At 38.8% G+C, this 12852-nt stretch overlaps 1 protein-coding gene across 1 annotated transcript in view; it reads right to left on the minus strand.

Annotated features, from left to right (window-relative positions):
* Nucleotides 1-29: 29 nt before the first annotated feature.
* ACMSD (aminocarboxymuconate semialdehyde decarboxylase) overlaps nucleotides 30-12852 on the minus strand; it is a 28506-nt gene continuing 15683 nt past the window's right edge. Inside the window, exons 7-10 of the mRNA XM_054209706.1 lie at nucleotides 11180-11275; nucleotides 10535-10707; nucleotides 4953-5051; nucleotides 30-4728 (exon numbers count right to left, since the gene is read on the minus strand). Of these exons, the coding sequence (XP_054065681.1) occupies nucleotides 4666-4728; nucleotides 4953-5051; nucleotides 10535-10707; nucleotides 11180-11275 (431 nt within the window). The 3' untranslated portion in view covers nucleotides 30-4665. The remainder of the gene's footprint in view (nucleotides 4729-4952; nucleotides 5052-10534; nucleotides 10708-11179; nucleotides 11276-12852) is intronic.

Here is a 12852-nt window from a genome sequence, read left to right on the forward strand (position 1 = left end):
CGCGAGAACTCCCCAGCCTCCCGCCTATGCGCCCCGAACTATAGAGTCCGGCGGCCGCGCAGCAAGAGCGGCCGCCCAGGGGGGAGAGTCACGTGGCCTGCCGCGGGCAGCCATAGTGGGACATGAACGGCCGCACCTCAGAGGGAGCTCTAGAATTACGGAAGTGACGTCTCCGCCGCACGCCTCTTCATTGGCTGGCTGCCGGGCGCTGATTGGCTGTGGGTGGTGCGGCGTGGATAAGCCCTCCCGTGGCGGCGGTGGTTGGTGTGTGAGGTGGTGGTTGCTTGAGGGTCCGTTGGTGGCGGCTTAGTGGGGCGGGCTGGGGAGGACAGTGGCCCTCGGGAAACGGCGGCGAACCGAGGGGTTTTTCCTCATCTGAGAGGGGAAACTCCCTCTGACAGCAGCAGGGTCAGGGTGCGTGTCTCTGTCCCGGCTCTCTATGGCGGCCTCCTGCCGGAGCTGCGGCCGCCCTCTGCGTGGGCTCCAGTCCTGTCTCCCCGGTTGAGGGGCGGTCAGTTGGGAACACGAGCGGGGTAAATAGCCTCTTCCTGCCAGGCAAAAGTGTTGGCTGACGCTGTGACCCTGCCCAAATACCACAGTGCGAGGTTTGCACCATTCGGCCCTTTGGTAGACCAAGGTCTGCTCTGGGCTAGACCATAACGTTGGTCACACAAAAGATGAATCTCTTTTTATTTTATCATGAACATTCAGTAAGGTTCTACTCCTTTGCTACATTGTAAATTTTGGTCAGTTTGTAGGAATTCTAGCAGTGGTTTAGAAACCATAATGATACTTTTCAACTTTGAATTATTTTAACTAGGGGCAATTAGATTTTATCTTCTGCCATCGAAATAAAAAAATAGGCACCATCAGCAATCACATTTTATATGTGTGAAGAATGCATTTAGATGTTTTGAATCTGGCTGGTGCTTACGTGCTGTAGTTTGAACAGCTGATGTGTAGGAGCACACATTTTTCTCAGTGAAGTCAGTGGTGGTGCTAGCGTGGTGCGTGTCTGACAATTATAGTATGGTGATGTGTGTATCCATATGGATTATGTATCATTCTTAAGTGTTTCAAGTGATCCCATGTATTGCCTCACAGACAGTGCACAGCGGCACAAACAAGGGGGCAGAAGCTGTCATATGGAGAGGACAACGTAAATTTGCCTTTCTGATTCTTGCAGATTTGAAATAAGTTGTTTGGGGGCACCAGAATAAAAGACCATCTGTCTTAAGGGCTAAAATGTCTGGAAATCCTAATTGATTGTTGTGTTGGACAGAGCAAAAAGCTGTGAATAGAGGCTGCAGGGAGAAGGTGGGAAGCTCTAATGTATTTGAAGTCACTACAATCATTCTGCAAGAAAAAGTCAAGATTGTGAAAGGCATGATGCACCTGTAATTCTGTTCCTGGTACCGACAGTAGCAAACATCTAGGCAAAGCATGTCTGTCTTCAGTGCAGGAACACTTAAGAATCCCACAGCAATTCCTGCATCTCCAGAGTATGGTGCATATGATAATCACACCTCTATAAGCAATAACTAACTTCTACAGGTAGTACTTCTCAGGAATTCGGTGCCAAAAAGGTGGAATTAAAGCTGTCCAGTGATACCTGGTGTCCCTCCAGATTGATGGCTCCAGCAAGTCAGGTACTCTGCTGTACACAGAGAAGATGCATATGCTCACATTGCATTGAACAGAAACTTCTCCGAACTCCTCTACTTCAGCTACCTCTAAGAATTAAGATCCCTTTCTAAACCTTTTGACCATTCCTATTTCACCCTGAAATAATATTATGCTACCAAATGTTATTTTTGTGTGGCTAGCATTAAGCCTCTAGCTTGTTCCCAGATGAACTCAGGTGCCCTAGCAGTGACACAGCCTACGTGGTAAAGTGCTGGAATGAAACATCCTGTCTCTTACGGCTGTGGGGTGAAGAAATGCAGCCTTCTCTCCTCCCTTCAGGAAAAAAAATAGTCCTCCTAAATTTCCTTACATTTCAAGCACGGTCTACTCAGCAACTCCATTTAACTCTATGCTAACACCTGCTGTAATGCAGCTTGCAGATAGTTCTCACTGGGCACTCAGATATACAGAGGACAGAAAAAAACTTAAGTGCTTTATGTATTCAGTTACTGATTTTCAGCAATAGCTTGAGATTACTGGATCTGGGGTTCAAAGGGTACAAAAAGGTACTTGTCTTTACTTAAAGTTCTGATCATCATTAGTCAAAATGAGAGCTCCAAAAAACTTCTCATGTTTAGTCATACGCCACTAGCACTCTACAGCAGTTTTGTTGACCTAAAGTCATGTTACAACTTGTTCTTTTACAACTTCAGTGCAAATTTTCTACAAGCAGTTATAGTTTTATAACCGCACCCAACAGAACACTAACAAAATATATTGATGTATAATGCAGCACGGACAGCCATGCATTACTTGCCTGATATTCCCAATTGTAAATCATCTTTAAGATTCTGCATTTGCAGAGGAAATTTAACTACAAAAACTTCTGTTGTAATTAGGAGCTGATTTTTCCCTTTGTATTTTTGTGTCTTTAACAATCTTAAAGTTCAATGTTTTACCTCATTGTTTAAATCACTGTGTAAAACTAATGGAGTTTGGGTGTTCAACTTGCTTTTTTTATTCCTTCAATAATTGCTGGAAGAGTATTAAGAATGTTCTTGTCTGACTGTGATTAGAATTTTACATTAGCTTTGTTAATGAAAATAAAGGAAGATGTAGGGAAGATTATATATATCCCTGTCTTAAAAATCTTAACACATTGAGAATAAGGAGAACATCATTAAATAGTGACAGCGCATAACGAATATGATTTATGCAGGGTATGCACATTAATTAATTGCCATACAGAGTGCTGCAATCACCTATTCAGTCACAGGTTAAGGTAATTAACTACCGTTCTTGTTATTGGAGAGGTTCCGGACCTTAGTCCCCAAAGATGTAACATTGCATTCGCACTCACTTAACAGGTTTCATTCATAAAAAAACCCGAAGAATTAATCCAATTAAAAGGTACTGTAGGAATCGCAATACATTTTCCTCTTAAATCCATTTAAGCATCTGTGAAAATCAAATATGCTGAAGGAAAAGAATACTACATGAGAAGGAAGTTGCCTTTCTTCTACTTTGAAATTTAATTAAAATAATCTGGTTGAAAAATTGTACATATAAGTAGCTCAATGCTTGCATATAGATATTTAAATAAAAAAGGTCAACAGAAGTCTTGCAAACCTGAGCACAACAGATATTGTTAAAGCTATTTTATCTAGGTCGTCTTTTCCTCTTACATGAAAACATGATATTCGCAGGGCATAAACCTGTGAGCTGCTGTCTACTTCAGCTTCTGATGTCCAGTGGTCTTTTATTTATGGAATACATTTGGAGAAGCAATATAGTAAAGATCCAAATACAATAGTTAGGAACACATATAATTAACCTGCACAAACTACTTGTTTTGTTTTTTGACGCTGTAAAGAAGGACAAAGCCTTCTTTGTAGTCCAACAGAGGCTGGTATCAGCAGGAGCTGCTGATGTTCAGCATCCTTCACGTTCAGTCTGTGACAAAAGGACAGTTATAGACACAGCTACAAACCGAATTCTGTCTAATGCTGTTTCTTCCTGGAGTGTTCTAAGATTAAACAGAGGAATGGTGACACCACACGTAGCCAGCAAACGATCCTATGAGAATGGAGACTGCAAGTGCTCATTAGCATTTTTCTGACTCGGGAGGAGGATGCCTGTGCACTCACTGGATAATCATGAAAACCCATTTCAATCGAGAGTCCATAAAGTAAACCATCTTTCCATTCCTATAGCAGGACTCAAAACTAGATACAGCATTAGCGTTTCAACATTTAAAGTACCCAGCCTTACTTGTAGGAAGTATTTTTTAAGGAATGGAACATTAAACCATACTGTTGCCAAACACTAGTATTTATTTTGACAGTGACAGTGATGCATAAAGTATTACCCACACAAATACATCATTTCTGCACCTACAACCATATTGTTCAAATTGTTTCTGATTAGTAAGTTGCCAGTGGTGTAGGAGGCAGCTGAAAAGCACAAGTCCCCACATAAACCTTTTTCATCCTATCACAACATTTACAAGGTGTCAGTGCTATACTTGCAGTGCTGAGCTGAAGCGTGGTACGCCGCAATCTCAATCAGCGGATAAAGGCAAATGTTGCCTTTTATTGGGCACCAACAAAATTATGTTTAAATTCCATTTTAAGGTTCTTTTAAATTTTTTTGGGGGGCATAACAAAGATTAACATGTAACGGATGCAAGTCATAATTTTCTCATAATTTTCTTTTTTCCTGGGAATCAAGTCCTAATAACATGACGGTGATTATCATTCAGAGATTCTTATTACAACTGCAAAAGATGAAATCTTTCCTTTTTTTTTTTTATGAAAGCAGGGATTTAAAAATTGTTTAAAGACAACCTACATCCTCAAATGCACAGAAATACCTGTGGGTACTCATTTCTAGTACCCTTGCTATTGTTTTGGAAATAACACTAGACTGTAATATACTTGTCAAATTTATTTTTCATCTGTATAATTGCACATACAAATTGAAGTTTCCCTAAGCATTCAGAGCTATTTCCGAAGTTTGGTCTCTCTAGTATCGTCATAATTATTCAAATTGTTTTCTGCTAAGACCCAAAAATTCCAGAGCATTTCCAGCCTTAAGTTTATCCTGTAAAAACAAAACACATATATATGTTTGTGTGTGCTTAACTCATGTTTTACTCAAAAGCTTTTACTTGTTCTTTAAAGTGAACTGTTGCGAAGAGACTAAAGGTCCTCTTCCAGCCTTTGCAGAAATCAGTGTACTACACTGATTTTTTCAGTGTTTTATCTCAGGCCTAAAACTAGAGGCTTAAAAAGGTGGTAAAAACCCCCCAAATGTAAAGGTCATACCTTCAATTTATTGTCAAAGTCATCCATTGAATCAATCAGTTTTCCAGGTTCCAGTTCCCCAAGTGGAAAAGGGTAATCCGTCCCCAAAATAACTTTGTCCTGGTAATAAGAAAGCATTTTATAGTAACATTAAACAATATAGTTGTAAGTGCTTTCTGGAATTTATAATAAACCACAGGAAATTACATGTATATATTGGACTGATTAATTACAAAAGTGAATATGAAGATAATCTTTGTGTTCTGACTTTCATTAGGAAAAAAGAAAGCTTTAAAACAATGACTTGACTATGTATAGCTTAGATGGATACAACACAGATGGTAATTTCCTACTCAGGTTGATTTTCTGTACTGTGGTGCTGGTTTGAAATGTAACAGAAAGGCATCTATTGTCTCCTAATACTACTCATACTGCTTCTGAGAGTAGTTCACCTAAAATGCAATGATTAATCTTGGTTAAGTGTTGCTATAAGTAAGCAGCCAATAAAGGGTAAACAGAATTCTTCTTTCTGTCTCTTGGCTTACTTTTTGGTTCTTTTTCATGCGCATTGCATGTTCTGCACTGCTGTGTACAGTCCAAAATGAGTATGAGCGTTTTTGACACATTTCTTTAAGAATCTCAGAAAGTTCTCCACCAATCTCAGAAAAGATGCTTGAATTTGCATTCCTGAATTTGAAGTTCTTGACTACACACGCACACAGACACACACAAACTTAAAATTATATATATATGAGAAAAATGTGTAATGAAAAATACAAAGCAATCAAAATTATCTTTTATGTGATACTTTAAAAGCTGTAATAACTGCTATGTGATAATACTTAAAGCATGGCACAATGTAGAATTACCACAAACACTTAAATAAAAAAACTAATTTAATTTAATTTAATTTAACTAGTATTCAGCTTCAGATAACAAAACCAAAATCTCACTTACAAAATTTCACGTATTTTTGGAAGTCTATAATGTTTTTAAAATGCCATTGTCTTTAACTGGGATCAGATATTAGCTGTGTGTTTGAAACACGTATCTGAGAATATGAGTGACATGCTATGATTTGTTTCTGAAAGCAGTGGAAAGAAAATTCAATAAAAGTCTGTATGCATAATTTCTATTATCAGAGCTGAAAAGAAATAGGCAGATCCTCAATAGGTCCACATTCTTATTGGTTCATTTTCACACTGGAATGATATTTCCCCATTTTATCTACCTTGGAGATTGCATACTGCAAACTCTCTTTATTTTATCAAAAGTCTATTTTCCTTTAAGCTTCATCTCCTGGAGACATGAATATTTGAAAACCACAGTTTTCATTAAAAATATATGTTTTTAAATGTCTCAGGAATTTGAAGTCAAGCTCATGAATTTGTGGCACTTGTTATAATATTTGAACTCCGCTACCAATGCTGAAATAGGATGAAGAAAATATAATTCAGTTATTTTATTTTATAAAATGATTCATTTCTCTTATTTGTCAAATGTTTTCTTTTTCTAATTTTTATTTTTTTCATTTCCAGTAGATGTCACCCGAGAGTCTCTGAAAGAACCTATAAAAAATCTTACAAGAAATCCAAACAGAAGACATGCATTCTATTGTTCTGTCCTATATTGTTGTGTTATAATTTATTATAGAAGCCTTGCCATAAGATTAGGAGAATTTATACCCTCTGTCTACTAAATGAAGTTTTGAGTGTAATTAAACAAAATATATTTGGATGTGTGTACGTTTAAGCAACTAAATACATTCTTTTATTTATAACGGTCAATCTGATACCAAGACATTTTCTTCAGATACAATAAACAAATGTGTGTCATATTAAAAACCCCAACGAATATGCATACTGGGTTTATATGAGAAAATGGATTTCTAAGCAAAGGCGAAGAAACACAGTATTTGCCCAGCTGGTTATTAGTCAAGATTAAGTAAGCCAGGAAGGTTGTACATTCTTGTTTACATCTCCTATATACCAGAGCAGAAAGAAATCACACGCCCTCATTGGGATAATGTATGTATTATTTCAATTATATTTTTCTTTTCCTCTAGTTTAAAGTGTTTCACAGCTAATCATGTTATCTGTTCATTAGCAGTAAAATTAAGAGCTGTAAATTAATAAGAAAAATTTAGAAGCAGCATTATTGCTCTGCTACTAGTGATATTAGGTTATTAATTTCTACTCTTGAGCTTCAGTTTTGTACCCATCTATAAAATGGGGATTGTGATACCTGTCTTTAGCAACCAGCCTCAGAGAAGTCCTGTGAAGTTTCTGCAGATAAGTAATACTCCTAGCATAACCGATGTATTATTGTATTATTCCAAAGTATATAATCAGTTTTCCCTAGAGGACTTTTAGTTCAATGTCTTAATTTGTGCATGTCTCCTTTTAAAAAGGTACATACGGCTAATTATTAATGCCCATGGACCCTTTTAACCAATAGAACTTTTTCACAGAAATAGGGACCTGAATCTTAAAATGAATCTCAAAGGGCATCAAGCATGAGTTTGACCTCTTATATTAGTGCGAAATTGTATTTGCCTTGAATCTCACCTTCTTTCCTACTATTGGGATACCTCTCAAAAAAAGGCCAGGTTGCTATAGCCAATTTAGCTCCAACTTCTGGCCAGAGAACGTTTTACCTTTGGGTGATGGCTCTTGAGGAATCACCACGGGGAAGTTTTTGCAGAGATACACTGAATCATTTAATCACCTGTCAACCCAGTTCTTCACTTTTTAGAGCCAGCATCATTAGGGATTTTGTGTTTATTTATATTCACTTCAAGCTACCTCATCATGGGAGGAGCGAAGAACTACAGCAATTTTGCAGTCTTACACAATTCTTTCTCAGGAATTTATCCTTCTGCTTCCTTTAACTGGGATATAGGCTCCAATTAACCTGCACCCAAAACTAAGGAGGGATGAAGTTAAATGTGCATGACTCATCACAGCTGTCACTGTGGATTTTAATATTCATAAGCTCAAAGCCAAGGCTTCACATTCTGGTGCCAGGTAATGGCTGTTCCCTGAGGCCCCGAAGCCATGTCTAAGCACATCTTTACACACACCGATGCCCTTCCTGTGCAGCTCCTGGCTGTACTCTAGAGACCTGTCCTATTTCAAACCTTCAGCTCATAAAGTTACACTGTTATCCTCAGGACCCAACCCCACTGTTTTTAGCCCAGCATTTATTCCTCTTCTACGTGTTACTCTGCCAACACATGACTGCACTGAAAAGGCTGAGATATTTGGCATTTTTTTATGCATTTGACACTTGGAATAGTATTATGTAAGAATATCAACTTTCATCAGAAAAAAGAGAAAGCTTTTTCATCTTCATGGTTATAAAGTAAAGCTTGAAAATGTGAAGTGAATGTTTCTTTCAAGGATAAAATGCCTTAGGCTATGAAAAAGATAAAGAAAATATACTTTTTTTCAAGTTCTCTGGAGTGTTAAAAGCATGTAAGTTTTTGGGATCTGACTTTTCAGCATTGGGGTTCCACCTCACGTCACATTGCTTGAGCTCAAAGTATTCAGAGGAGAATTAAAGATGATAGAAACATCCCACGGTCAAATTTACATGGTACACTGGTCAAATTTAGTGTGCTAAGAAACTTAATTTCTGACGTTAGGATGAACATGGTCTAAATTTGGGGAGACTTCTCAGAAAAGGACACAACTGAAGGCAAGTGCTGCTGAACTGTTACTCCATAAGCCTTTGGGTGTCTTGTAACCTGGAAGTGCACATCACATCTAGCAAAGTTTTTAAATCTATTGTAAAAACTACTTAAAGCCACTTGAGTACTGTAAGCTACAGTTTGCTTCAAAAGGTAATGCATAGTAAAAATTCCTGGGATGTTGACCATGATGTATTTACTATTTAGAAGTCGGTAACAGAAATTAACAGAAATCAATATTGGGCTGGAGCCCTAGTATTTTGTTAATAACCCATCTGGTGCCTATACCTTCATCCCTGGCACAGAAATCTCTCCATCAGTGTTTGCTAGGACTAGCACTGACAAAAAAAATGCTATAACATGTCTATATAGATAGAAAGAAATTAACAAATGGCACCCAAGTTAATACCCACTGATGTTATAAGAACTTTCCAATACTAACAGCTTATTAGCAGGTCTTCTGACAAGTAAATTGACCTGCTTTTTATCTTATTTGTTTCTCACGGAACTAGGCTGAATGGTAGTTTCTTTGCATATTTTATGGAGCTCCTGCCATAAATCTATTTTTGGCTCATGGTGGATTTAAGAAAGAGGTATTCTCTCTCCTCTCCTCAGAGCTGTAGTGTTATTGTATGTGTACATACATACACACTTTACAAAAACTTTCTATAATATTGTTTCAAGCTGTGGTTGTGCTGTCACATTGTTGAATTTTTCATTAATCTTCAAATACAAAGTTTTCCTAAAAGGCATAACTGTAGGGGAGCTGCAGGCAGAAGTCCAGTCCCAAAGCTACGGATTTCCTGTGCAGCACAGACTGAAAACGCATGAATTTCAAAAGGCTGAGATAGGACAGAGTACCATGATAAAGGAAAGCGATAGTTTCTTCTGCATTATTATTTTTGGCTGGCCTAGGCAAGTCACCTCTGTACCAGTTCTAGTACAGATTTATTGCAGCAACCTGTTCACACCGTTAAGAGATGAAAATGGGAATTCAACAGTATCTTTTCTGTAGAGAAAAAGAAAACACGCGGCTTAGCTGTCTTTGTAAACTTTGGTCATACAAGAGGCCCTGACAACAGCAACAGCCCCGTATGTGAGAAAGTACTATGTGAGCCTAGAAACTAATGAACAGGAAATGGCAGCTACAGTTGTTGAGACAAGAAAGTCAATATCAGAGCTTGCATTTCTGTTTTTGACATCTGGTAGGTACCTGCCTGCTAGCTGCAGAAACTCCATGAGGTCCAGAGATCAAGACACAAATACAGGTCTCTTACTGATTTGTAGTGATCCATTGGAAGCTGGCATGAGCAATGCCATCTTCAACCCCTTTCTGAACATTTGCTAATGAGAAGGAATTTATTAAATGTTCTTGGATTTTTCTCTCCCATTCTGTACCTAATTTAAACAGGTTGCTAAACTACAGAGATTTCTTTACACTCTAACAATTAAAAAATTTTTGCAAACCCACGACATTTAATGTGCTCTCCAGGATCCTCGCAAAAAATTTAGTATTGATTTTCTTCTGCCTATAGCTTCCCAAGTGGAAATACAATCTGATTTCTTCAAGTACACACTTGAGTGTGAAAATTAAACCATTTGAAAACAAGGCTCCAAATGAAGCAGTCTCTGCTTGCAGTTCCACCCTGAACAGCCTTACACAAGGAAGTAGCCTCACTGAACTAAGGTTCACAGCGCGTGATTTCCTGGATTAAAACCATTTCAGTAACTCCATATAGTAGAAACATTATCAACGTGGCAGAAGCACATCAGTTTGTAATAGCTCAGGTTATGATTTTACTGGGTGAATACGCTGTCTTCTTCCTGCTTTCTTCCTCTCTTCTCCTTTTGTTGTTTCATAGAGAATTAAATAAAGAATGACTCACCTGCTTCTGGAAGCATTAAAACTCACCTCTCCTATTACACTTGTCAGCAGCTTTAGTGCACCACGATCATGGACAAGAGAGTCCGTGTAAAACGAACCAAGGTATTTTCTTGGATCCACCTTATTATCCACTGCACACAAGTCAGGACGCATGTTGAATCCATGGGAGATTCGCCCCACTGTGTATGGAAAAGCTCCACCTGCAAGAAGAAATTTTTAGTAACAGAAGCTGAAAATACGCAGGAGGAAAAAAAGCCACTTTATCAACAGAGATCCGTAAGTTTTACTGTCAGCTATTTAGAAAGAAAGAAAGTGCACTAGCAAGTTTTTGTTCCTTCCCCTTCATTAGCTGCTTTCTCCGTTTTCCCACTTCTTCACTACTGTGACGCCCAAATTCCTCCTGCTACTTCCTTGTCCCTTTCCCCAAACGATTTCCTGTCTCCCCTTCCTCCTCGTTTCCCTGAAAGGCTGTTTTAACAGTTCAAACACTGGCTGAAACAGGCTAGAGAGTGTTCATACATGCAGACAATCTGGCAGATTATCTTCTTTGGGATAAAGAGTACTCAGCTGGTGGCAGACTTAAGATGGTAACTCTATTAGCTGGCATACCAGAAAATACAATTGTATCATGCTCAACTGAAGAGCAGGTGTTTCATATGGTATATTACTTACCTCCGTGTGCAAAGCAAACTTTCAGTTTAGGAAATTTTTCAAAAATTCCTCCCATGATCATGGAGCAAATGGCTATGGTTGTTTCTGCTGGCATGCCTAAGAACAAAAAAAGCTTTATTGTATGAGAATTTTAATTTTTATTTTCCCATTTGAGTTTTAAATGCTATCTTCATTTTCTTCAATTAGCCTTGAGCCTACTGAAAAAATAATAGTTACAGAGCAGCTGCCAAAGGTTATGCATTATTTCTACTAGAGGAACACAGAGTTGAACATTAATTAACTGAAATGAGGACACAGGACTGGAAGCTAAGATCTGAATTCTAAGACCAGTTTTTATCCTACATCACTAGGACAGCTGACAGGCGGGTTGGATATGTCCTGAACTGCGCACTACAGGCTCGATTCCCCTGTTATCCAAGCTCAAAGACAAGTCTGGAATACGCCAGGTTCTCTTCTCACCCGTGTTTCTGGGTTTCTTTTGCGTGGAATGTGGGGCAGATATGTCAGTGGATATTCCAACACAGATTTGGGGTTTAGTTACGACATGTAGGAAAATATTTTAATTATACTTTGTTAAGTAAATGCGATAATTTTAGTCTCTTTTTAAATCTGTGTTGTTGAGCCTGCTCTGATTAAGACTAATTGATATTGTTTTAAGATAATGCACTGGTGATTGGGACACTGAGATTTTCCAGTGTATATTGTAGAATATGTATTATATATATAATGTGTTTTTCAGAACACCTCGATTAAAGGCAATGCAAAACCATGCAATACAAAACAATGCAAAACAGAATAAGTGAAGACGGAATCACAGAATCACAGAATGGTAGGGTTGGAAGGGACCTCTGGAGATCATCTGGTCCAACCCCCCTGCCAGAGCAGGGTCACCTAGAGCAGGCTGCACAGGAACACATCCAGGCAGGTTTTGAATGTCTCCAGAGATGGAGACTCCACCACCTCTCTGGGCAGCCTGTGCCAGTGCTCTGACACCCTCAAAGGAAAGAAGTTCCTCCTCATGTTTGGGTGGAACTTCCTATGTTCAAGTTTGTGCCCGTTACCTCTTGTCCTGTCCCCGGGCACCACTGAAAAGAGCCTGGCCCCATCCTCCTGACACCCACCCTTTCAGTATTTATAAGCATTGATAAGATCCCCCCTCAGCTGTCTTTTTTCCAGACTGAAGAGACCCAAATCCCTCAGCCTTTCTTCACAAGAGAGGTGTTCGAGTCCCCTCATCATCTTGGTAGCTCTTTGCTGTACCCTCTCCAGCAGTTCCCTGTCCTTCTTGAACCAGGGAGCGCAGAACTGGACACAGGACTCCAGATGCGGCCAGAATCAGATCTAAATATTTCTAGGTAGCAGTATAACCTACCTCCTGTTATTCAATGTTCTTCTGATTTACCTAGCAGACGGGGAAAAAACAGAAACTAGCCAATTCCCTACATGTATGGGGAGCTTTCAAAGTACATGTTGTTTGCAGCTACAGTTGATGCGAACTTGGATTTATTTCCTCTGATCAACCTATTTCTAGGAAATATTCCAAGAAATTCTAGGAAGTAATGTTTAGTTTTCCCTACTCCTTCATTTACTCACATTATTTTTGAGGAGCTCGTTTCAGAGACAATTCACTTTTCCTTAGTAATCTGCTCTTTGTATTTAGGACAAAAGAGAAT

This window comes from Rissa tridactyla, chromosome 7, assembly GCF_028500815.1.
Source record: "Rissa tridactyla isolate bRisTri1 chromosome 7, bRisTri1.patW.cur.20221130, whole genome shotgun sequence".
Taxonomy (NCBI): domain Eukaryota; kingdom Metazoa; phylum Chordata; class Aves; order Charadriiformes; family Laridae; genus Rissa; species Rissa tridactyla.